The sequence below is a fragment of the Drosophila navojoa genome, chromosome 4 (assembly GCF_054131105.1).
Source record: "Drosophila navojoa isolate 15081-1374.11 chromosome 4, UAZ_NAV_1.0, whole genome shotgun sequence".
NCBI classification, from domain to species: domain Eukaryota; kingdom Metazoa; phylum Arthropoda; class Insecta; order Diptera; family Drosophilidae; genus Drosophila; species Drosophila navojoa.
Window position 1 is genome coordinate 24,152,849 of NC_142892.1, and position 27,656 is coordinate 24,180,504.

A 27,656-nucleotide genomic window follows, 5' to 3' on the forward strand; every position below is an offset into this window, starting at 1 on the left:
ATTTAATCAAATAAATACAAATTTTGAAGCAATTAAAAGAAAACTACAATGTGCCCACACAGCAGGATTCGAACCGGTGACCTCGCGATCGAGCGCCGCACCCTCTACCATGACGCCACTCCTCTGTTATTATTCGCAATGTCAAAACTGAAATAGATTCACTGATGCAACGCCATCTAGCAGAACTAAACGAAACTAACTGCTGATGTGATTCTAAGAATGTGCTAGAAGATGTTTGAATGTATGTGTGCACACGTATTGGAAAACTGCTGTTGCTGCAGCACGTGCGTTTGTTAATTGGCCAAACATTTTGTTATTTTTTAAAGTCGATTGACTAAACCGAATTTAATGAAACTTTCAGCATATGATCTACATATTCTATTGAATATTTGGCATTTAAAAAAAACATGTCAAATCATTCACAATTAGCTATACTAGAATCTGACCTTCACTGGGGATTCTGAATTTGGAGCCGGTATCCAAAATATAACAAAAACCGAAATTGTATAAAATGCATTGGAATATATTTTTAAAATTTGGAGACTATAGCTCTAAAAATGTAGGAGATATAAATTTATAACTTATTGCGCTTGGGTTGCGCTGCAGCGTTGGCAATATTATGAGAACTTATTTGTTGAATAATTTAATTTCTAGACGTACGATCGTAATGAAACTTTCAGAACGTAATCATGATGTTTAAATGTATGTGCATACCGAAGCACAAGTCTCTAGTATTTGATATACGACTTTTACAAAGATGAGGGTGAGGGGGTGGATTTAGGGGTGGGGGGTAAATTTTAACAAAAACCGAAATTGTATAAAATTCATCTTAATATACATTTAAAATTTGAAGACTATAACTTGAACGATGTAGGAGATATAATTTTTTAAGTGATCTTCGATAAGGTTTTTTATCGATAAAAAAGTATCGGAATGAGTTATCGTTTTTTAGTGATAAACTCGATATCCGCGCTGTATTTACGGACATTTAAAAAAAAAGTTGAAGTCTCTAGCTCTTGTATCTTCTGAAATCGACGCGTTCAAACATACGGACGGACGGACGGACGGACGGACGGACAGACAGACGGACAGGGCTAAATCGACTCAGCTCGTCGCCCTGATCAAGAATATATATACTTTGTGGGGTCTGCCACGCCTCCTTCTGCCTGTTACATACATTTTAACAAAACCATTATACCCTGATTTCCCATTTTCAATGGGTTCAGGGTATAAAAACAAACAAAGGATAACATTTAATTAACATTAACCGGGTAGCGCATGAAATATGTATGTAAAATATGTATATATGTACATATATAAAAAGAAAAAAACTAAACGAAACTCAGCAAGGGAAGAACTGCAACAGGAATGGAGAGTAAGGAATGGGAATGGAAATGGGAACTGGAATGGGAACAGGAATTAAAATGAAAATCAGCGCAAAGCGAGAAGCAAACATCAGTTAAAATAATGGGGTTAAAGTTAAACAAGAGAAATAAAATAAACAGAAACACAGCCATGGCAAAGGGAATAAAACATAAAACAGACGAGCAAAATTCAATTCAGGCAACAAACACAAAATTTCATTCCACAGAGCAAACTGAAATAAAAGCGAAACGAGAAAAAATACAAAAAAAAAATGCTGTCGAATTAAAATTAATGTCGAGTTAATCGAGTTTTGTTGTTGTTGTGCGCTGTCGAGGAGTAGGCACATCTTCCAGCTCAGCAGAACAAAGAACGGCACAAAGCCATACAGACACAGGCATATACACAGGCAAAGCAAAGAACAGAGCAGAACGGAAAAGAAAAGAATTGGAATCTGAAAGCAGTTTGTCTTCTTCCCTTTTGCCTTTGCCTCTGCCTTTGCTTTTGCTTTTGCCATTGCTGTTGCCTTTGCATTTGCCTTTGCCTGCTCTGCAGAACGAGCCTGTTTGTACGATAAATGTAGTGTTTTTTTCTCGCTTCTCGATTCTCTCTCTTTTTCTTCTTTAATTTTCCTTCTACACGATTTTTATCGCGCATCTGAGTGTTTACCTTGTGTCGCTTGCCAGCATCTTCAGCGACGCAGCCGCACAGCCTCCAGCCAGGCATTGTACTATTTCAAGGATAACAACTAAACGGCTGCCCTGCACACACACACATATGCACATGTCTGTATGCATGTGCATGTGTATGTGTTGCTGGCTGCCTCTGCCTTTGCATTTGCCCTTGCCCATCTACCTGCTTGCAGCACTATAAATTGCAATCAATTGATATAATTACGACTTGTTGTTGGTGGGGGCGGGGGGCGTTGGGGCGGTGCGAGGCGATGATTGCAACCGAGGGAATTGAGTTGCCTTCCCTCTGATATTTAATTGGGCTATTTAGCTCTTAGCTTTCTGTCTCTATATTGATTTAAATGCTGTTTTCCACTTGACTAATGATTACTCTTCTCTCTCTATCTCTCTCTTTCCCGTTGCAGGTAAGTCACATTTGGCCTGGTTAAGCGTACATGTAACCCAGTTGGAAATAACGTTAATGACTACTCTGTCTCAATTTTGATGTCCTATCAGATTCGATTGCATGGATATTGCATTTAAGGTTTTTCTGTCTCTCTCTCTCTCTCTCTCTCTCTCTCTCTCTCTCTCTTTCGCGCGCCAATTAATGAAACAACATAAATATACAAATGTATTTCAGCTTGCAAAACATTTCCGCAAAACAAAAATTTGTGCAAAGACGCAGCCGCAGCCGCAGTCGCAGCGATGACAATAAAAGAGCTTGTAAATAAATAAAGCGAAACCGAAACTGAAATTCGCTGGCGAATGACCGTGTGATTCATGCGTTTACATTTTTAACACGCTTCAACTCACATGGCCCGGCGAATCGGGCGAATTCGTTGTTGACGTCGGCGTTGCCGTTACCCGTTGCCGTTACCCCCGGCCAGTGCCCACAACGCCTTCGCTGTCGTCGCTCTTTCCGCTCTCCTCTCTTTCCTTTCCTTGCTCACACACACACGCGGCGAGGCGAGTTCGTTTCGTTTCGTTTCGCTGCGAGGCAGATAATGAGGCAAAAAACTGAAACTCGGAAATTAAATACAGTAATTAAGTAACTTAATGACGTGGGATATAACCCAAGCCAGGCTCGGGCTCGCATCAGATCTCGTCTGTGTAGTAGTAGTACGCGGCACGTAATATGCAGCGGCACATGCAGCGCGTAATTTGGCCTGCTTTTCGGCTGTAATATATGGGATAAGCCATTAAGATGAGTGTGCTGTCATGTTGGCGACTGATTGGGACAGCCTTGGCTACGGCCATGGCTGTATTGAGATCTTAAGACTCTCTTTGCCTGAGCAATAACAGAACATGGCTTTCAAATTCCTTTTAATCTGTAAGATAAACACAAATACCTGTGTATTATGTGAATGGCTAGGAGATGCTATCTTACGGCATCTAAATACCAGCTGATGAAACATTACAAGCTTTCAAGTTTCCTGTCTCTTACGAAATCTCAACGTAGGGGAGAAGAGGAGAGGAGAGTATATCACTGGGTATTTGTTCACAAGTCAAAAATTTTTTTCTTAAATTACTTCAAGAGTTCCTTGAGAATTGCAATCAATGTTTAAGTATTGGATTACTATACAACAACAACAACTACTACAACTGTTCTTATACATATATGACAGCACTTGCTCCAAAGAACCACTCGTTCGAATGATCCACATACTTGACATCTTCATGTACATAACTCTTTGTCTCAAGATCTCTTAACATTCTATATATACGTTTATTCTTATGCCAAAGTTCACATTCTCATTGTTGTTGTTGTTATTGTTGTATTTGTCTTTTGCAAAAATTCGTACAGCGAACTTTGCGGTTCAGTGAACTTTTTACTTATTTATACTTAACTTTATTTTACTTGACTTTACATTACTTTATGCTGGCTCATTTGCATTTGTTTTCCCCGAGAGCGGAAAAGCGTGTGGGAAAGCGAGTGAAAAGAGGGAAGCAGTATTTTAATTGTGTTTAATTAGAGTCGCTTTGCTTAACAGACAACCACTCGAATGATTATTTTTAATTAAAACTACGCACAATTAATTTTTGGCGAATCGACAAATGTCTGGCACTTCACCTCATCCTCATTCTGCGTCTCCTTCCCCTTCTTCTTCTACTTCTTTTCGGCGAGGCAATAACCTTAAAATTATAATGTTGGAAAGCGAATCAAATATGCACAACAGGTAGAATAGATGAACAGAAATGTGACTCAAATTGTGAGCTAGCGCTATTTTATGCATAATTACATTCCTAGATGTGTATATAGCATAATACATTATCATTCCAGCATTCGAATATTCGATAAATTTATTTAACGAGCACTTGCTCTGACAACATCTCATAAATTATAATTTAATTGGTACATTATCGAACCGACATGATAGGAAATTTTAGATGGACAATCCACATTCATTTCGCATTCGAAACCAACCTAATCTATCTCATATGCATATGTTTTGTTATAAGCGCCCCGTAGTTAGCATATGGATGAGTAGGTATAGTCATGGCCGGGCGATTATCTAAGCGATTTGCTAAAAGAGAAAATGCTGAACACATGTTTTAGCAAGCCGTTAATAGACTCGCTCTAGGTCAATGGGCTCTAAAAAAATAGGTGAGATGATTCAAATTGGATTTTAAGTGCTTTCTTTGTGAACTATAAAATTCCAAACAAAAATAGCAGACATTTTGGAACTAGATATGTTCGCGAATTGTTATAATGAAGAACCAAAAATAGATGATATTTGGTAGTGTTGGCTAATAACCAAATTTAATCTCAACTAGTGCAATATTATATTTTTAGTCTTTATCTAACTTTACAGCTCTACAATTAAAGCATAGGAATGCGATAAGTGTAATTGCTTCTAAGAATCATTTATGTGGACAAAACACGACTAGGAAGTTATGAAACTTGAGTACTTCCGTCCCTTTGCGAAGATTGTCCAAAGCAAAGCGAAAACTAATGAAGATTTAGAACTAGTTCGTTTTGGACAATTTACATAGGAAACTAAATACTTGCTCGCATGTGTATAGTTTAAGCGGAACCAATTTAAAACTTGTTTTACCGTTCCATAATCCAAAGTTCCGCTTGGCAATAGCGCGGAGTACATACTTGAGGGCGTGGCAGCTGGAGCCACATTATGCGCAGTTCAATGAACCAAAAGTAGGCAACATTATTTTCTAATTATGTGTAGAAAATAATTTAAAGCTTAAAACAAACAAAATCAGAATAACAGGCAGAGGCAGAAAACGGAAAAAACCAAAAATAAAACAAAGAAATGGGAATTGAGAATTGAGCACAAGCAAATAATCGAGAATATGCTTATTAACTCGCAGCTGATCTGGGTGTGGCAGGTGCGGCAGTTGAAGCCCATAATGAAGCCATTTGCATAGTGATTGAGCGAATGATGATGATGTATATAAAGTGGATATATGTTCATATTTATATATAGTTGATTTCTTGACATTTGATTGGCAGGGCGCAGCAAGCAGTTGAAGTATTATATGGAGGCATATACACATAAGCAGTGTATATATGTAAATATGAGCGCCAAGAACTCAAATAATGAAAACACTTTAAGCATGTTTTCATTTTTTACCTCGTTGTTTGCTTTACTCTCTGCTTGATTTTACTACAACCAACTACACAGCAACAACAACAACAACCCTTTTTCATTTAATGTTGTTGTTGTTGCTGCTGCTGCTGCTGCTGCTGTAAAAAAAAAACTTATATTTATTTTTGCATTAAGCACGAGGTCAATTAACCTCATGCCACAAGGCGAGTTCAACAAACGCTAAGCAATCACACACACACACACACACACACACACACAAACACTATAACTTCAAACTACACACAAATGCACACATTTGTATATACACATGTGCGCTTTACATTCACATTAAAAATTTTGTAGTGACGTTGTTGCCGTCGTTGACATTTTGCACTATTACAAACGAGGCAACAGCAGCAACAACAACAACAACGCATAACAACAACAACAACAAAAACAACAACTAGGCACAACAGCAACGCGTCTCGCATTTTTTACAATTGTAAATTGAGTCATTTGAGTGTTGCTGTTGTTATGCACTTGACAACGCACGTCAACGGCAACAGCAACAGCAACAGCAACGCAAACGTCAACAGCGACAACAACAACAACAACAATACCTGCTCATTCATCAACACGGTTAAAGTTGTATTTATTTTATTTACTTGCCTGACACAACATTTGACACCCCCCGGCCCAGCCCTTCTGGTTATCGATAGCATTGCTGGTGTTGCTGTTGTTTTTGCTATTCTTGTTGCTGCTGTCGCACTCACGTGCTGCTCTTTTTTATATGCCGGCAATCTACATTTGTTTTTTATATTTGTGTAAATTCTCTGCTGTTTTGTTGTCGTTCCTCTACAATTTCGAGCGCGCCAAAAAATGGAATAAAAAAAATCATTTCGGTTTTTATAAACAACTTTTTTGTTGCCTTGTTGATTGGTGTTTGCCGTTGTTGTTGCTGTTTGTGCAAAAGCAAAACGTTTTGCGTTGCCAAGCAAAAGTCTGGCGGCTTTTTAACAGCTTGATAGGCACAGACAGGTGGTCGCAGGTGAGCGGGCAGCTGTTCTTTTATTAGTGTACAGGTGTGCAAAATTAACACACAAAAAACACATATACTTACGTGTGAATAAATAACATACATATGTATATACGTGTTTCTTGCAAATCAATTATTGAATCGGCCGAGGGATAAATGAATCAATTTACAAATCATTTCAATTCACATTTGTGAAAGTCATTAAATACCTGGCAGATAATATAAATCATGAAAGACTAAATACTCATAAAATTGATAGGCAGACCAGACTATATCCATTATAAAAAAACTTTTCCATTTCTGATGAAATTTAACCTGAGGCTCTAATTTGTGTATTTAGAGACTGTGAAAACAACTGTAAACTGCACCTGATGAATTATTTAGTTAATGAGCCCAACAATTTAATTGAACCAACTCTATGAGCTTTACTGCTTATAGATCTACGAAATGTTCGAATGAAGTGACTAAGCCACAATTTAATCGCTTTTCCATGAAACGAAAAGATAATGCAAATGGGAATAGTTCACACACATACATATACATTTGCAGTGCAGATGATTCACAACTCTTCAATCAAATATAGATATGTATGTATGTATATTTCATAACATTCTGTTTACTTTACCCAATTCGTTTTACTTCTTCTTCTTCTATTTTTTGCTAACCTTTTCTGCTTAAGCTATGCGCATTTATTTGCATAACTTGACGAAAATAAATATTTAAAAATAAGCAGAGAAAATAAATGTCGAAATCCTAAAAGAGAAAAAAAAGAGAAATAATGCAAAATTGTGCTTGGTATTTCCGCCTGTAAACCAGTTTAGACATTTTCCTGCTCAGCGATGAGTCACAATTTCCACACTGAGTGCAAAAAGTCAGCCGCCTTAATGTGCAGCAATTAACAATCTGATCTAAAATCAAAGCGGGAAAGTCGACCAAACAATTTCCACTTGGCCAGAATCTCGAATACGAGCCAGCCAGAAACTGGTTAATGCACTTATAGCACACCAGCGAGGAATAAATAAATAAATGAAGCAGAAGACAACAAAAACTTAAATAAAAGAAAAAGAAACTTACAAAATAAAAAAAGAAGTAACAAGTAAGAAAGCTCTAGTCGAGACTGCTCGACTACGAGATCCCCTGAACCCTACGACCAACTGATATTTCAATAATAACACGCACACACACACACACGAATACAAACAAACAAACGCACACACATACACATACAAACAAACACACGCATACACACACACTCACATATACAGGCGATTGCGCTTGAGTTGCGCTGCAGTGTTGGCAATATTATAACTTATTCGTTGAATAATTTAATTTCTAGACGTACGATCGTACTGAAACTTTTAGAAAGTAATTATAACGTTGAAATGTATGTGTATACCGAAGCACAAGTCTCTAGTATTTGATATACGACTTTTACAAAGATGAGGGTGAGGGGGTGGATTAAGGGGTGGGGGGTAAATTTTAACAAAAACCGAAATTGTCTAAAATACATCTTAATATACATTTTAAATTTGGAGACTCTAGCTTGAAAGACGTAGGAGATATAATTTTTAAAATGATCTTCGATAAGGTTTTTTATCGATAAAAAAGTATCGGAATGAGTTATCGTTTTTTAGTGATAAACTCGATATCCGCGTGATATATACGGACATTTTAAAAAAAAGTTGAAGTCTCTAGCTCTTGTATCTTCTGAAATCGACGCGTTCAAACATACGGACAGACGGACGGACGGACGGACGGACGGACGGACGGACGGACGGACGGACGGACGGACGGACAGACAGACGGACAGGGCTAAATCGACTCAGCTCGTCGCCCTGATCAAGAATATATATACTTTGTGGGGTCTGCCACGCCTCCTTCTGCCTGTTACATACATTTTAACAAAACCATTATACCCTGATTTCCCATTTTCAATGGGTTCAGGGTATAAAAACGAACCAGTATTATAATGGCCACAAAGAGATTGTAATAAAAATAATAGCTATAAACAACAGATCATAAATCAAACAAGCAGCAACGCAAATACCCTCTTATGAAATTAGGAAGACCATATTCTTATATTTTTATCTCAAACTATCGAAAAAATTACATAACTGAGGCAAAGAATGAATGAATGAAGGAAAGAATATTTGAAATATCATCAAAATAGGTGCATTAGTATAGGTAAATATATTACATGAAATACATACATGTGTACTTGTACATATATCACCCACTATAGGCTAACGAACCTCCAAATACAAACATTTTGCTACTGTCATTGCTCAAAACACTCTTTGCCTCAGTTTAGTAATTGTATATTTTTATAATTTGACATCTAATTGAACTTAGAGTGACCATATTTGGACTGAATGTTGCTGGTATTCATTATAATATTTGTGTTCTGCAATATAATCCTTTTTTACAACGGTATGTTTACTGTGATAGTCTTAACACAAATAATAATTATGAAGAAATCATATTATGTTCTCACTCTCTAATAGATTGATCAACATATGGTCACTCGAACTGCTTTACATTTATGAATATTTTTCTTACGTGATCTGCTTTGTCATTCAAACACATTTTATTTAGTGCTCCATGCATTTCGCTTATGACTTTCTACTATATATTTGCATTTGTTACATCCTGACTGAAATAGTCGAGGTAACCCGCGTCGACTTACGCGCAAATGTACAAAAAATATATATGGCAATTTGGACCACGTTCTTTGACATGAATTTATGGCAATTTAAGACAAGTTTTTAATTATTTTCTGTTGCATGTTGTTGTTGCTGTTGCCGCCTGTTGTTGCATGTTGTTGTTGTCTTGTTGTAGTAGTAGTTGCTGCTGTTGTTGCTGTTGTCGTTTGCTGCCGCTTGGCTTAATAATAATTTAAATATGGCAGCGAGCTGAAATGAAGTGGCACAAGGCATTAAATCATCGCGTGCAGCTAAAAGGATAACTAACTAGCAACAGCAGCAGCAACAACAATTGCAATTGCAATTGCAACACGACACAGTGGCATCGAATCATGTGAATTTGACACAGAAATTGCAGCGCTGCACTAAGTGGGGCACTTAACAATTAAAATGTTAATTATGAAAAGTAGTACACAATAAACAATATATGCCTACATGCATACATACATATATAGCATATAAATAATACAATCTACATAATAATAATAAAAGACAACAAACACGTTTCATTGGTGTTGCTGTTGCTGTTGCAGTTGCTTCTTCTTTTACAATGCAATTTGTATGCAAATGCAAATACAATCAACAATGCACACACACACACACACACACTGACATATACATACATCGAGAGAAGCTTTTGCCAGACTTTATCGCTGATGCAGATGCACACAGCACTGTTGCAGATACATTTACGACCACAGTTACGTGCGAAGGCAATGTGATTAGCATAATGGCCCACAGGCCGTAAATATTGCATTTTAGCATAATTGTTTATGCTTTGCAGCTGCTGGCAAACGAATGGAAGACGACGCCCCTAAGCCGCTAATCAAGCCTCGAACTAGCCAAACATCAATTGCTATTTAGATATAATATTAACTAAAATATATATGCTATATAAATGTTAGCACAATGTCCATATGTATGTACATGTATCAGTTTAATTATAACGGCTGATGCAAGCCTCTATACAAACTTTTGAACCTCATCTTACTGCGCATATGACAATGTGTGTGTGTGCGTGCGTGTGTGTGCTTTAACAAGCCCGCCTCATTAGAATTGGCAAGTGAAGTGGCTGCCTCGCGTTCTTGATGAGTGCAACTTTCTATCGCTCCATTCACTTGTTGCCGTTCGAGCGACTCTCGCAAATGTTTGTCTACCAATCGCCGAATGCAACAATGTCTAATTGTCTGTGACGAAGTGCAGCAAACAGTCTCGTCTACAACTGTCATGTAGCCCCTCGCCACTCCTCCTCCTGCTGCTCCTCGTGCGCCTCCGCCTGCTCCTAAGCCCGTTAACCCCCCATTTGCCATTTGGCCATGTTCGTGTTCGCTGTGCAGTTTCAGTTTCCGCGCTGCAACTTTGTAATTAACTTTTGTCACGACGCCAGCAGCTCCGACTGGGGGCTGCTGGGGCTGGGGCTGAAACTGTGTGGAGGATACCAGGGAATGGCAGGCGATGCAATGGCTGGCCATTAAGGCGGCTTTCCAGCTGAACGAGACAGTTCAAATTGTACTTATTTATTATGCGCACTGCTCGACTTAATATATTTTATTTACTCTTTTCTCTTGTTTATTGTATTTTTCATTTTCATTTACAGCGCAGACCGATTGACGCATAATTACTTTATTTATGCCTCAATTAGTGGCGCATTAATTAAGCACACACACACACACATGGATAACCTTGACTTCTGTCTGTCCGTCTCGTTCTCGCTTATTCTACGTAATTGCATTTATGCTTTATGCGTTTTTCGCATTTTGCAGTCGGACGCATTTGACAAATGACTTGACATCAATTCAAAGGCACACACACATGCCAGCACACACACACACACACACACACACACACACACACACATAGAAGCGCGCTTGAAAGGTGATTAGAAGAGAATTACTTGAAACTCGATTCTAGCAATATAAGAGAGTGCAGGGCGTGAGGGAGGAAGAGAGAGAGAGAGAGCTTGTCAGCGAACAAGGGGCACACATCAGAGCAGCGCTTAGCGTGCAAAAAATGAGAAAACAACAACAAAAAAGTACTGAAAAATTGGCAAAGGAATTTCTTAACGACTTCAACATGCCAAAATTAATGGCAATAATTAAAAAGAGAGAGAAAAAAATAACAGCAACAATAACAGCAGCTGGAGAGCACACGAACAACGAAAGGAAACCGAATACCGAACAAGGGCAACTGCTATTAAATGCTAGAATAGTGAATACCCTAGGAAGGCAGCAGAGGAGAGAGGGAGAGAAGATGCAGAGATTATCATTCGAGTTTGTAGTGTAAGAAATAGATAAATAAATACGTATAAGACATTCGTACTCCAGGTATATGCCCCGTCTAGGAGGACTGCATCAACAGGGTATGCATCAGTCGAAAACTATGTAGCTTGTCGCTGTCTCGTGACAGCACAAAATAAAAGGCAACACTTCCAAATTATATAACATAATATCTGCAATGGGATCTTCCCAAACCAACCACTGACCCGTAGGTGGGCATTGCCACTGCGAGGGGAGGCAGAGCAGCTCGCAAAACATTTATGCAACGAAATGCATTTGGTCGAGTGGTAAAAAGCGCAGCTGATTTGCAAATATTTGCACTATTGATTACTAGCCGCATTATAATTTGCAGTCCAGCCAATGCAATGCAATGCAGACCCATCACAGCAGCCCACCTCCCTCTCCCCCAGTCTATCCAGACTCCAGTAATGCAGTCAGCAAATATTTTCATTGCTGCTGCTGCTGGTGCTGCACTGCCTTTTTCCAATTTAATTTATCGCAAATATTCAATCAAAATAATGATGTGAGTGAGCAGCGGAAATGGCGCTGAGCGATGGCTGGATGAAAGGATGAATGGATGAAAGGATGGCATGATTAAGTTAAAAATGACAGCGAATTTACAATTGAGGAAGTCGAACAATACCCTGTAATTGCAATTAAATTACGTAATTAAACACGAATTGTGTAGGAAATCAAATGATTGTGTTTCAAATCAAGGCACAGCCAACATGACCGGGTATATGTTGATACCAGATACCCTGCACTTGAAATACGAGTCTTAATGTACAACTGAATTTTCAATTAGCCAATTAAACATGATACCCTGTAATTGACATAGTAATTGAATAATTCTACAGCGAGACAATCGAGTGCAGGTGTTTCAAGTATGCCCCATATTGTGGCTATGATAATTAAATAATATAATCAACTAGCTGAAACGCTGCAGTTGCAAATTATAGCATATGAGGTAATTAGAATCGCTAATTGACGTAGCTCAACGGACATACCCTGTAATGAGTAAAATACAATTAAAATCTCAATGGAATTCATCTTAAGTTCAAATTCATTAAATTTTGCAATGTGTACACTCTATGATTTCAATTAGAATACAACTATAATTTAGATTAAATTTCATCTATTCGCAATGATTGTTTTCCGTGGTAGATACATTCTGTCAGTTCTTAAATTAATGCACAAGCATCGTACATAATTTCCGGTCAGAGCAGAATCACAGGGTATTATGCTGGCACATTGAAATGGCTGCAGCAAATTGAATTAGCACTCGCTGCTTTTTCCGGATGGCATTTCTTGCTCATTTGGCTCCATACGAAAATTTGACTGCACATTTAGATGAAAGTCTGGCAGGAGCCGGAGCTGTGGGGACTCGAGCTGTTTACGAATGCAAGGCAGCGCAGCGAGCAAACGAACAATTGCAGCCTAATTGAAAGCTAAATTGAATAAAATACACGCACACACACACATAGAAAGAGAGAGAGAGAGACAGACACACACACACACAGAGATAAACGTCAACACATGCTAACAGACTGAGAATCAAGCTCAGCAAAAGGATAAAAAGGAAACTTTAGCTAGATCAACGGCGCACGCTCAGCACGTGCAATTACACCCCCACTGCCACCCCCAGCCCCCACACACACCACACACATACACATAAATTTCAACTAGGTGTGTGTGTGCTTGTGCGTGTGTGTGTGTTAGATAGCTACGAGTGTCCATCCACAAGCAAGAAATTGAAGCGAACAGTGGCTGCTCTGAATGCCTGGCACACAGTGCCTGCAGGAAAATAATGTACACACACACACACACACAACATTTTGTGCAAGGCGGCGTGGCATTGTGGGCGAGAAAATTGTGGAAAATGCAAAATTAGCATGAATACGAAATACAAGTTAAATATTTGAGCTGCCTCCGGCTGGGAGCCAGAGACGGAGACGGAGACGGAGACGACAACGGAACTCTGGTAGCCAAGCTAAGGGAAGAGAAAGAATGAAAGAAAGGGCAACTCCAGCACAATCATAGAAATTGCACATACCATTAAAGCAAATCGGAAAAGGTGTGTGTGTGTGTGTGTGTGTGTGTGTGTGTGTGTATCTGCTGCAGCTGCATTTACAGGGATATGCTAAAGGATATTCATTGGATGCTGTTCTAATCGCAGCTCCTGCTCTAAGTGCTGACTCACTTTAACCAATATTATATTGGATGGATAATAGAAGAGAAGGAATAAACACCACTAATGAAGCAACAAGAAACATTTTACTATTTCATTCACATATAGAGAATAGACATCAGATCGATTAAAGAAGTTAGATATATGTAAACATACCTATTTACATAGAGCCACTTTGATATATTCGATTTGTCGAGCACTATCGCGCTCAATTTCTTGGTTCATGATGTTCACTGTACTGACAGACCTAGATAAAGAGGAATATAAATATCGCAGCAGAGAAGAAAACATGATAGCTAATATTTGATTTATTTATATTTTATTTACATTTCGCTGCATATATATATATATATATATATATATATATATATATATATGGGTGTGTGTGTGTGTGTGTGTGTATGTGTGCTTATTTTTACCTTGTTTTCTTTATTTTATATTCATTTATTGTTGTTGCTCTTCTCCCGGCAAACTTATCAGCAGACTTTGACATCGGGGACATGTAAATAATTTATATGGCATACCCGGTTATATATGTAATTTATGACAGGGTACACACACACAGATATACTTATGAGCTCGAGGTGTTAGTTATAATTGTGCTCCGTCCTCGCTCTTATCAATATCAGAGAAAGACAACAGAAAGTGTGTGTGAGAGAGAGAAAGCGTTGGAAACGATCGATCTATCTCTTGATGTTGTTGCTGTCATGCGAATGCTCAAGATTTTTCTAGTTAAGTTATTGAAAATAAATGGAATCATTATAGTATGTTAATTGTATGACGTAACATATTACATTATAATATTATATTCTGGCATAAATTCAAAATCTCCCCTTTACAGTTCTGTTGAGGCTTATATCTTGAGCTGTATTTTGATGTCGTCTTTAAATCATTGGCAGTAAACCAATAAGCCGTTTGGTATACTGAAAGCTGAATCTCTAAAATCCTTATGAAGCACAAACCGTATCTCACTTAAAAAGCTGCTTCAATTTAATTATATAATTGTTATATTATGCATAATAATATGTGTGTATATATGTATGCTTAAATATACTCATCTATGTAAACCGTTAGCTTGCTCTTTCTTATGTCGAGTCGAAGTTAAAATACTTTTCCTTACGTTTTATTTATCTTGTTGTTTTTTTTTTTTATTATTATTAATATTTGATGTTATTTCGTGGCTTGTTGCTTGTTATCAGCACCGCGGGCAGTTCAATGTAAATAGTAATAAACTTATTTACACCCACACGCACACACACTCACAGGCACAACTAATTGCTGTTTGCTCTGCGCGCAATTTTATTTTCTGTAACACGCATCCAGAAGTAGAATCTCTCTCTCTCTCTTCCCTTTTATCCATATCATGCTTCCTCTCTTTCTTGAAGGCCGCCACGTTTAGTTCGTTGCATGTTGCAGTTTATGCTGCGCCCAAAGATAAGAGGCCACTAATCTCTATCTGCGTCTATCTATTTGGCTCTTTGCCTTATATATGTTTACTCTACCCACAAATAAATAAAACTGCATTGACATAGTAAACAAAAACAAAAAAAAAAACAGAAGACAAGAACAAGCAGAAAAATGATAAATAGTTTAGAGAAAAAGCACGATATTGAAATAAAACCCTGCAAGCAAAGAATCGAGGCTCGTAAACATTTAATTAACTTTTTTGAACTGCGTAAAAAGTGGGGTGAATGCAGTTCTGAATACCCTAGCTGATTTTGAATTGTATAAAGAACTGTAAGTAGTAAAGGCCTAGACTAAGCTTGAGAGATGAAGAGATCTTAAATGAATCTATATACAAATTTGATAAACAAATTAATTAAATTATTTATTTATATTTCTTTAACCATTTGCAAAGTCTGCAAAATGAGTTCGGGTTCATAAATCATTCAACGCTAACAACCTTATGCGACTCAATATGTGGAAATGTGCGAACTGAATATAAGCCTTAATTGAATAGAAATCTCGACCGAATTCATACTCAAAAGCAAACTCACTTTGCTGACTGGGTTTGCTGCCCTTATCGGATCTGAATTCCCATTCTTCATATTTTCTCTTCCCTTTTGGAATATATAATATTATGAGCTCAATTATGTATTGTATTTAATAGTATTTCCGCAACTATGCTTTCGAGATTTTTCGCTTCCTACTGAAAAGATACCCTCCTCCTCCATCTTATCCTGCTTAAGCTATTCATGATTATCGATTATTCGATATGGTCAGGTATCGATAGATGTATCTCTTATTGACCTAGTACAATATTTTATATTGAAATTTTAATTGGGCAACATTTCTATCAATTAGGGTATCTTCCATTCGATGTTGCCCATATGGGGATCTCCATTTTGTATGTTTTATACACGTATGCATAAATAACTAAAGCCCGTTTGTCATTGCAGCTGTAGTTCGTGTTGTTGTTGTTGTTGTTAGCCATGGCCTATGCAAACAGTGTGCAACGAGACGAAAAATACCTTGATTATTGCCGTAAAAATAGATGTATGCATAGATAGACGTACATGTCTGTCTGTGTGTGGCTATTTTTTTGTTTTGTTTTGGGAATATTATCATAAGAAAATCTTTGCACAAATAATTGCCAATTTTTCCGATTTTCAATTGCGTGCAAATTTATTTAAATGTAATTTATTTATGCCTTTTTTCTGGCACCTGCGACATGCAAATATTTTTAGAAAGCATTCGCAGAGAGTGCCCCCCAGCTGAGCTCCTCTCCGTTTGGGTAAATATATATGCATACATACATACATAAATGGCTCCAAACTCTGTTTGCACAAATTATTTTGTTGCTTTGTCACCAGCTGAGGCCGAGAGGCATTTGAATGCCAATTGGACGGCTCCTTGTTGTAGTTGTGTTTGCATTGCATTATGCTGGCCAAGACACAGACTCACACACACAGAGAGACACGCTGGTGAAATATTTTACACATGTGGAAAATATAAATCATATTTTTGCTGGCAATTTGCACAAACGATTTGGTTTGTTGTTCTATGCAGACTTTCTGTTTGTCTGTCTGTCTGTTTGTCTGTTTGTGCAACATTTATTTATTGTTGTCTGCCCAAATTCGAGAAATAAGCCTCTTTGATTGGCCAATCCGTATCACTAGGCAATCTGTGCACACATAACTATGCAGTTAAAAAGCCAAAAGCATTTCGACTCCAATTCAAGAATTAAATTCTTCTTACTCCAATTAGACCAATTACGATTCGATAACGACGTCCACTTGGACTGAATCATTATCAGTCTCAGCCAAGTATAAGAAATGAAATTGATATTGGAACGAAATTGATTAATCGATTGAATGAGTCTAATTTAGAAACTGAAGTGGTTCTTGATGACAGTTAGTAACGCTTTTTATATTAAAATATATGTTAGTAGGTTATAACGAAATGAGATACTATAATGCCTATGTATTTATGATATATTATGATAGTAATAAAAAAGGAGAGAATTATAATAATTATGTGTTTATATATGAAAATTATTAATTTAGAAAAAAAAAATGCAAACTATATTGAATAGTGATTATGTCAAATAATTATTGGAAAAGCTCAACGTTGCTCTTCTTTATATCAACTCACTTAGCAGACTTTGATTTGTCCAAAAGAGAAGTGAAATAGTTAAGGGTAGGATAGGATAAGATAGGATAGCCAAACAGCATTATATTCATATATTAACCATCATGAGCTTAGGATAGGAGGGGATAGTTAGTATATGGATAAGCAATAACTTATATATAAGCTATCCTAACCTATCCTATCCTATTCTAATTAAGTATCCTATCCTATCGTGCTCTATTCTCTCCTATTCTATTCTTAACTAAGTGAGTTGATATATACATAGAATGAATTCTATTCGAATTAATGTTCCAGAAGTTTCTTAGCTTAAATTCTCGTGGAGAATATCTCAAATATTTGATATTCGATTAAAGAAGAAGTTTGTGTCGCTGAGTAACAATAGCAACTTCAACTATCAAATACAAATAGCTGCGGAGCAGCGACAAAAGTCTTCTATAAACATAAATTGTCAGAGCCTTTAATGGTGCGCGCAACATATTTTAGACCAAGTAGCAACTGCAGCAGCAGCAGCAGCAGCTACAACAGCAACAATAAATAGCAACCGCAGCTGTTATTGTTGTTGTTGCTGCTGCATTTTTGCCGTGCTCGATTTTTTATGTATTTGGCTGCACAAATAAATTGCACATAAATCGCTGGCCACATAAATTTTACATGTTGCCGGCGTGCAGACTCGAAAAAAAGAAACGAGTCGAAATTATGTGCCCGCTGCAAGCATAAATTATACAAAGAGCGGAACCGAGTGTGAGAGCGAGAGAGAGAGAGAGAGGGTAGACTGCAGCTGAATGTGCGGCAATTAAAATATTTGCGCGTCTAACAGCAAATTTCCTTAATTATAGAAATGAAATAAAATTATTCAACTAATTGCGGCAATAAGTAGAACAGCTCGGAGCAATACAGACTGCGTTTGCAATTGCATAATTAGGGTTTCGAGCAAAGCGCATTGCCGCTGGGCAAACAGTGATAAAACTCGAGGCAGAAACTCTGCCGCTGCGAAGGTCAGCTGCCCATAAAGCTGCGCCAAGAGCAACAACTGCTACAGATGTTTATTGCTGCCTCTGCTCAGATATCTGAATGTGTTTTAACAATTTGTCAACTTGTATTTTATTTGCAGTCACGCGCCCGCAAAACCTCTACCAAAGCAAATAAACTGAATGCATCCGCCGTTGGCATTGCAGCCGCTTCAGCAACATCGCCGCGTCTAAGTCCAGCGCCAGCAACAGCAACATTGTTGCCGCAGCAATCGCCAAACACGACAACAGCAACAGTTGCAGCCGCCGGCAGCTTGCAGCAGCAGCAACAGTATCAGCAACAGCAACAGCAACTGCAGCAGCAATTGTTGTCGCATCAGCAACAGCCGCAGCCGCAGCCGCAGCCACTGCAACAGCAACATCAGCAGCAGTCGCAGCACTATCAGCAGCAGCCGGAGCCGCAACAGCATTTCCACCAGCAGCAACATTTGCAGCAGCAGCATCAGTCGCAGCATCACCAGCAGCAGCACGCACAGCAGCAGCAGCAGCAACATTTGCACCAGCAGCAACATCAAATAACCGCACAAATACAAACCATGAAGGATCAACCGCAACAACCCATGGTGAGTGCACCAAAACATCGAACAGCTTAAAACTATATTTTCTTGTTGCTATCGGGATTTCCAATTAAAACAACAGCACCAACAACAACAGCAACGAGCATTGACCTTCAATCAGTTCATCTGCTGCTGTAAAATGAAATGAAATGAATTAAAAAAAACAACAATGGCAAATAACATAAATTAAAACTCAATAGCGCCGCTGGCCAACATTGCGTATACGTCACACACGTCCAATCAGCTGCAGCTGTGCACACGAAACGAAAGCAAATGCTGTGCAGAGGGGCGGATGGACGGACGCAAAAGCAAACTACGCAAACACACACACACACACACACACACACAGACAGGCACAAATACACACATATCTTCATTCATAAACAATTTTTCGATTTTTATCAATGATTGCTAAATGCTTTCAAAAAATAAAACGCAAACCACACAACAACAACAGCAGCAGCAGCAGCAGCAGCAGCAGCAGCAGCTGTCATCACCAGGTGCACATTTCCACACACACACACAGACAGACACAGTCTATTTTTACAACATAAATAACAAGCACAACCCCAAAGTAAAATGGGATATAAAACTTTGCCCAGCACAAAAAAAAAGTAAAATAATAAATAAAATAAAATAAAAATTGGAATATTTCATATTTTAATATATATACATGTACATTTATATATATTTATGTGATTTTATTGTGTATCTGACAGTGGCTGCTGTCAGTTTGTATTCCTCTGTCTGTTCACGACTTTCACTTTCATAATTCCGACACCCGAATGCTGTAGTCTAATTCCAAGCGCAGGCCGGAGTTGAATGCTATAAATATTTGGCATGTTGTAGTTGCTATTGCTGTTGTTGTTGTTTTATTTAGATATTATTTCTGTGCGTTTATTTGTTTTTGAAGCCCGAGCCAATTAATATGCCGCCTAATTGGGGTGCGGCTTATTTGATTTACGCCCCGCAGCAACAGGAACAAATAAAACAACGGAAACAGAAAAGCAATTTTTAACAGCCAACTCCTGATGATGGCCTATGTGAGGGGTTGGTAAGAGAGGGTGAGAGCGAGACAGAGGTAGAGCCGAAAATGGGTTAGTCGTTTGCTAACTACATATTTCGAGCTATATCATAATCAGGTTTGGCTCTAATAGTTTGTAACTAAATATGTAACTAGGCAGGGTTACATTTCTCTTGTTGATTGTGTCGTGCAAAAATATGAGGGGTTTGACATATCAAGTAGAGCATGGATATGTTCTATATTAATAGGAGAATCAATAGCAATGAATCACTAACTAAATAAAAAATCGTTAATCGGAATAGCCAATCGAAAAATATTTTACTGTGCTCAAGATATTTTTATTCGCTTTGTATTTCTCACTGAACGAATAATGCTGCATTATCATACAATACTGTCAATCACTCACTTATAATCTATATAACCAATATAATCTATTTACAAATCGTTCATCCCGCAGGCACCCATGGCCTTCTATCCCACATGGCAGGCGGATCCGTCGCAGGGGTGGCAGAACCAGTTCATACAGCAAATACCACAGAATACTCCAGCCATCACATCACTCAACTCCTTGGATTTCCAGACACAGTCCTACGCCTATCCATCAAATGGCTACGTGCAGACGGGTCTCGGCTTCGATCCCAACTACGGCCGCTCCCCGTACGGTGCGCCCGTGCAGCGCTACGATTTCCAAAGCCAGCAGCTCTCGAGTGCGCCCATCAACCAGGTGGGTCTGCAGAGCGTCGCGGCGGGCTTTCCGCCGGGCGGTGTTAGCTATGCCGGGCAGGTGTCTACGGCACCGGCGCCACCAGCAGTTGGCCTGCAGCAGCAACAACAGCAGCAGCAGCAGCATCTGGGCGGCGATCTGAGCAAGAGCATGTCGGGAAACGACACGCCTGGATATCCGCGGGTGAGCAGCGTGCCGCCGCGCTCACTCAACTGTAACGGGTATCCAGGCGATTTCAGCGGTTCACAGCAACAACAACAGCCACAACAGCCACAACAGCAACAACAGCAGCAACAACAACAGACGACAACAGCAACGCCCAGTGGTGCAGCCACGCCCACAGCCACTGGGCCTGGTAATGCGGTGGTTTCCCAGCCGGCTAGCTCTCCCATGCAGCAGCAGCCCCAACCGGTGCCCCCATCGCCCACACGCAGCCTCATACAGCAGCAGCAGCATCAGCAACAGCAGCAGCAACAACAGCAGCAGCAGCAGCCACGCCTCGTCTCCCAGTCGCCCAGTCAGGTGCCGCAATCGCCGAACGGCAACGGACTTCAGCCGTACGGCAGCAGCGTGCAGGCCCAGCAGCAGCAGCAGCAGCAGTCACATCCACATCTTGCCTCGCCGCCCATGCAGGACTGGAACTGGAGCAATCAGCAACAGCAACAACAGCAGCAACAGCCGCCCTCTGCACAGCAGCAGCAGCTGGCAAACGATGGCTATTCGGCGCAGGGTCAGGGGGAACGCTTGCATCTGAATACGCGTATCAAGTCGATGATCATGCGCAAGAGCGATTCCAAGGATGCCCCGCCCGACATTCAGCTGCAGGGCCAGACTGCTGGCGCAACTGCCGCGCAGCAGCAACAGCAGCAACAACAACAAACCGGTCATTTTTTATCGTATAGCCACCATCTCCGGCCCGACACGGCGCTGAGCGCCAACGGCTCGAGCAGCATCGCACCCCCGCTGGGCGGCGCCGAGCCCATCGGAGGTGGTGGCGATCAGATCTGGAAGCCGCACCACGCCAACTCGTTTAAGAAGCCCAGCGTGAGCAGCGGCTACGCCGGCACAGACCATCAGCTGCAGCTGCAGCTGCAGCAACACCAGCCAGGACAGCACATGACCATCAGCCATGCGGAGCAACCGCCCCAGCCACCTTCCATGCCCATACAGCCGCCGGTGCAGCCTCAACCGAAGAAGTCGCGGAATCGCAGCAAGGCGAGCCGCGCCGCTGCCGCTGCCGCAGAGGCGGCGGCCGCCGAAATTGAAAGGGATCGCAATGCGAACGATCCTGGTGGCGGGGGCCTCAAGGCTCTGGGCGCACACTATCCGCCACCGCCGGGCAGCGGGCAGGAGTACCACGGCCAGTATATCAAGACGGAGCCAGGCCTGTTACCCCCTCCGCCGCCAGGCGGGCAGCCCAACAAGATGGAGGGCTACGAGCGCAACTACCAGAACTTCATTCAGTACGCCGACTTCTGCCAGAACGACGGACAGGGCCAGCCGGTGCAGCAGCACCAGCAGGAGTATGCTGGCTACCACCACAACTCGCCGTACTACGGCGCAGGAGCCGGAAGCTTCCAGCAGAACTTTCAGCAGAGCTTTGTGCCCGGCTATCAAGCAGCAGCGGCGTACGGCAGCCGTGGTAAGCTGCCATCGAATTCTGTGCACCACGCGCCGCACGGGCACGGACACGGGCACGGCAACAGCATGCTGGAGCTGGACCGGAAGCCAGACACGAACAGCATTATACCACTGCCCACCAACTACGAGCAGGACATACCAGCGCACGCGTACCCCATTCCCGCTCATCGCTATGCGCTGGGACATGGAGCACCACCGCCACCGCCCCACCTCAGCCACCATGGCATGCTGGACTCCAAGCTGGACGACATGGGCATGCTGGGCCATGGTCACGGCCACGCCCACGGCCATGGCTATCCGTATCTGGGTGAAGGTAAGCCGCTGAACAATGGCTTCTCCTGCTGTCGTCAAGGCGGCACCCGGCCACCCACAGAGGAGCACCTGAAGGGCGGCACGTGCCTGGGACTGGGCGTTCAGCCCAAGGAGGAGCTCCTGGATGAAGATGAGCTGGCCGAGGCGCACAATGGCGTCAAGGCCAAGTCAAAGAAGCAAAAGCAGGAGGAGATACCTGAAATAATTGTGAAGCACGAGAAGATCAATCCCATGTTTGATACGACGGATCGCCTCGAGAAGGGCAACAAAACAGAAATACCCGAGTGCGAGTGCTTCCAGTCCGACAAGAATCCACCCGAGCCGGGCACTTACTATACGCATTTGGGTAAGTAAAGGGATCTAATGGAACTGGGGAATAACTGGGTCTGGGGCTAATTGAACTGGAGCAGGTAGCTCCTTGAAGTATATTTTGTGGGGAGCCTTTTGTATTTGACCTAATTAGTGTTTCGTTCACCATAGGAACTGCATCTACGCTGATGGAGCTGCGTCGGGAGTTCGAGGAGCGGTGCCATCTGACGGGTCGTCAGCTGCGCATCGAGAAGATCGTCTACACGGGCAAGGAGGGCAAGACCACGCAGGGCTGCCCGGTGGCCAAGTGGGTGATCAGGCGCGCCGATCCCGAAGAGAAGATACTTGTGGTTGTCAAGAAGCGTCCCGGTCACAGGTAAGCCAGGCACGTCCATAGCCATGAAAGCAGTGTGAGTGTAACTTGACTCCCGTTTCAGGTGCATTGCCGCCTATATTGTCGTATGCATGGTGGCCTGGGACGGGATGCCGCGTAAGGAGGCGGACGATGCCTATGTGAACCTCATACCCAAGCTCAACAAGTTCGGTCTACCCACGACGCGCCGTTGCGCGACTAATGAGAATCGCACCTGTGCCTGCCAAGGTAAGCGCACCTGCCGCCAGCCCACTGTTATGCGTTACTTATTGACCTATTGCAGGGCTGGATCCGGAGTCATCAGGCGCCTCGTACAGCTTTGGCTGCAGCTGGTCTATGTACTACAATGGCTGCAAGTACGCCCGCTCGAAGACCGTGCGCAAGTTCAGGCTGTCGGTGAAGAGCGAGGAAGCGGCCATCGAGGACCACATGAATCTGATTGCCACACTGCTGGCGCCGGTGTTCAAGCAGGTGTGCCCGCGCTCCTACGACAATCAGACCAAGTACGAGCATGAGGCCTCCGACTGTCGGCTCGGCCTCGAGCCGGGCAAGCCCTTCTCGGGGGTAACCGCCTGCCTGGACTTCTGCGCCCACTCTCACCGCGACCTGCACAACATGCAGGACGGCTGCACCGTTCACGTGGCCCTGCTGAAGCCCAGCAACCGCGATACCCACCTGCCCGACGACGAGCAGTTCCACGTCCTGCCGCTCTACACGATGGACGGCACCGACGAGTTCGAGAGCGTCGAAGGGCAGCGTGATAAGCATCGCACCGGTGCTGTGCAAATGCTGGACAAGTGAGTGTAGTGTTGAGTTTTGAGCTACCAACTGCAGCTCGGACTGTTGGTGACTAGCATTAATCCGTGTCCTTCTCCCACTCGTAGATTTCCCTGCGAAGTACGCGTGCGCTCCACCCCGCTAATACCCTGTCGCCGGCACGGAAAAAAACGCAAGGAGGACGAAGCCTCCACCCCGGATGGCGACCACGACGCCGCCGCCGACGGAAGCAGTCAGTGCTCAAGCAACGGCGCCCAATCGCAGGCCCAGCAAGCGTCCTCCCAGCAGAGCAGTCCGCCCGCCCTTGCCTCTGCTCACATCAAGAAAGAGAACTGCGCCAGCAATGGCAGCGCCCCCGGCAACAATGCCAGCAACAGCAACAACAAATCAAAGTCAAAGCCCAAGTCGAGCTCCAGTGTGTCCACGCCGGGCTCGGCGCCTCCAACGACGCCATCGCCGCGCTGCCAAACGCCCGTCACAAACAACCCTAGTCCGGCGGGCAGCGCATTCAGCACGCCGCCCGTCAATCAGCACGCCGGCAATCCGAACACCAGCAACAACAGCTCGGCAGCAGCAGTCGGGGCTGGTCCGCCGGGCGGCCAGCCCAACCAGCTGATGAGCTCGAACTCGAGCCTCATGAACATGGCCACGATGATAGACACGTTCACGGACGCCCAGCTACAGTCCAACCAGATCTCGAGCACCGTGCTGGACTCGCCCTACTCCTACGACTACCAGACGGGCTCCTACATCGATTCGCGCAACTACTACGGCAACTGGCCGGCCCATGCCATGGGCATGGCCGCTGGTAGTGCGGCTCTCACGCCGACCACGCCTACGGCGCCGATGGCGCAGCATGCGCACACAGTGACGCCACCGACAGCAGCAGCAGGAGGTGCTGCAGCTGCAGCGGCCTCGGCAACAACTGTTTCTCCAGCAGCAACAGGCACAGCGATGCCGCCCGTCACGCCCGCTACAGTGACGCCCACGCCCCCTCAGCACGAGGCCAGCAATGGCTACACGTCCAGCTACAACAATCTGGCAGCGCCAGCGCTGGGCGCACAGCAACACCAGCAGCAGCAGCTGCAACAGCAGCAACATCAGCAGCAGCAACTTCAGCAGCAACAGCATCAACAAAAACAACAGCAACAACAACAACAACAACAACAACAACAGCAGCAGCAACAACAACAACAACAACAACAGCAGCAGAGCGGTGTCGATGTGGCCGGCGCTGTTGCTGGTGGTGAGCTTAAGGGCCGCGTCAGCGAGGAAAACCCAGACTCGACGACGCTGGTCAACCACTCACTGGTCGAGAGTAAGTTAACTGCTTTGACAGCCATGCAACCCATGACTAATCTAGCACCACCACTCCACCACCACCACCATCCGCATACGCCAGAAGGCTTCGTCAAGCCAAAGCCGCCGCCCAGCGACTACCAGTACTCGCAGTACCCGAACAACTATCAGATGTACCCGCCTCCGCCACCGCCGCCGCACTCCGCCTACTCCGCGTACGACGCCTACCAGAACATGAACTACAACTACGGCTACCACCACCAGGCGTACTCGCCGTACGGCATGTATCCGCAGCAGACGCCACCTCCCACGCCGCCGCCACCCTCGCCCAACTGGAATGTCTACGGCCATCACCAGAGCTCTGGAGGCTACGGCCCGGGGGCCGGAGGGGCTGGTGGTACACTGCTGGCTACGCACGGCCCGGTGCCATCCGGGGCCACGCTGGTGAAGCCAACGGTGCCAACTGCTGTGCCTCAGCAGCAGCAGCAACAACAACAGCAACAGCAACAGCAACTGCAGCAGCCACAGCAACAGCAGCTGCAACAGCAACAGCAGCAGCAACAGTTGCCAGCAACACCCCCTCAAACCATTTTGCCCGACTTGAGCAATGGCCAGCTGCCCGTGGAGCCCACTGCAGCAAGTGCTGTTGAGGTGCCACCGCTTGTCAACAACAATAACAGTAGCAACAGCAACAGCAACAGCAGTAACAGCAACAGCAACGATGCCAACGGCAACGCGGCTGGCGCTGGCGGCAACTCGACGGCAACTACTGTGGCGCCAGCCAGCACCAACTCGACCAAGATCGAGCCGATCGGCGAGGTGGCCGAGATCAATGAGAACATTGAGGCGTTCCAGGATCCGCAGATGGGCGGCGTGGCCATTGCGCTGAATCATGGCAGCGTGCTGATCGAGTGCGCCAAGCACGAGATGCATGCGACGACAGCCGTGCGGCGACCGGATCGCCACCACCCGACGCGCATGACCCTGATCTTCTACCAGCATCGCAACTTGAATCGTGCCAGGCACGGCATCGACGAGTGGGAGGAGAAGATGCGCGTGAAGAAGATTAACACGGACCTCGACAACAAAGCCAAAGAGGAGCGCGAGCGTCTGCTGAAGAAGGCAGCCGGCGAGGACGACGAGGACGAGGATATGCCCGACGAGCAACTGGCGGTGACTGCAACCCCGACCCTGCCCACCATCAAGAAGGAGAACAGTGGGAGTGGCGGCGCCATTAAGAATGGGGCCAGTGGCAGCAAAAAGAAAAAGAGCGAGGCCAGCAAGAAGACACAGTCGAACAACAACAACACCAACAATAACAACAACAACAACAACAATAGCGAGCAGTCAAAAAACGAGAAAGTTGCCCTCCACGCACCAACACTAACAACAACGTCGTGGACGACCCTGTTCCCTATGCACCCATGCGTAGTTACGGGGCCCTACCAGGAGGGCAATAGCAGTCCAACATCGTCCACGAATGGCAGCGCCGCCAATGGCACCAGCAGCAGCAACAATGGCAACAATGCCAATGGCCCAACAGCGCAGCAGGCAACGACTCCAGGAGCCGTGCCGCCTCCTCCGGCGGCGCAACCGTTGCAGCAAACTTGAGCGCCTACCACCGCCAGATGGGGATAGGCGCCTACTACTACTGGTAGCCGTTTGACAAACGACTGAAAGATATTCTCATAATAATTATTTTTGTAAACGCGTCCTGATACCGTGTGCCATACGAGGGGGTTGGGGTTGGAGCTGAGACTGGAATTGAGATTGGGATTGGGGAGCAGGCAACGCAGTTGCAGTTGGATATACCCGGCCAGCATGCAGTAATACACTACCAAAGCTCCACAGCACTCACAGCAACAATAACAACAACAACAAAAACAACAGCAGCAGCACACTCACATATACATACATACACTCAAACACTCACACAAGCCTAGTTCACGAACTGGATGAAAATGCAGTTAGATTCATATTCATATACATATACATACATACATATAGGAAACGACGAAGTAGACGAAGAATGAAGAAAATCTATGTTTTTAGCGCAGCTATATTGTTGGCAATTTCTGTTAAATGATTTATTTTTTACATTTTGTTCTCTCCTTCTGTTAAGAATCAAACAAAGCAAACTACAGAACAAACACTAGAAAACGGAAACCGAAGAACTAAAAGAAACAACAAAAAAACCTAATAAACTAATTTTCTAAAGTAATGTTTGCTTGAAAAAAAAAA

At 43.3% G+C, this 27,656-nt stretch overlaps 1 protein-coding gene and 1 long non-coding RNA gene across 3 annotated transcripts in view; both read left to right on the top strand.

Annotated features, from left to right (window-relative positions):
• The first annotated feature begins 828 nt into the window (after nt 1-828).
• Nucleotides 829-27,656, top strand: part of LOC149091532 (uncharacterized) — a 62,115-nt gene continuing 35,287 nt past the window's right edge. The window contains exon 1 of the long non-coding RNA XR_016196627.1: nt 829-999. This is a non-coding gene — a long non-coding RNA (uncharacterized LOC149091532). The remainder of the gene's footprint in view (nt 1,000-27,656) is intronic.
• Nucleotides 18,483-27,434, top strand: Tet (Ten-Eleven Translocation (TET) family protein). 2 transcript variants are annotated; one of them, XM_089258768.1, is made up of 6 exons: nt 18,483-18,962; nt 20,438-23,003; nt 23,138-23,342; nt 23,404-23,567; nt 23,623-24,136; nt 24,224-27,434. In XM_089258768.1, the coding sequence occupies exons 1-6, from the start codon at nt 18,936-18,938 to the stop codon at nt 27,024-27,026; spliced, it is 6,279 nt and encodes a 2,092-aa protein (XP_089114894.1). In that variant the 5' UTR covers nt 18,483-18,935; the 3' UTR covers nt 27,027-27,434. The 2 variants fall into 2 exon arrangements, with proteins under 2 accessions (XP_089114894.1, XP_089114895.1); XM_089258769.1 differs by lacking the exon at nt 18,483-18,962 and having other exon boundaries at nt 20,993-23,003; nt 24,224-25,434; nt 25,519-27,434.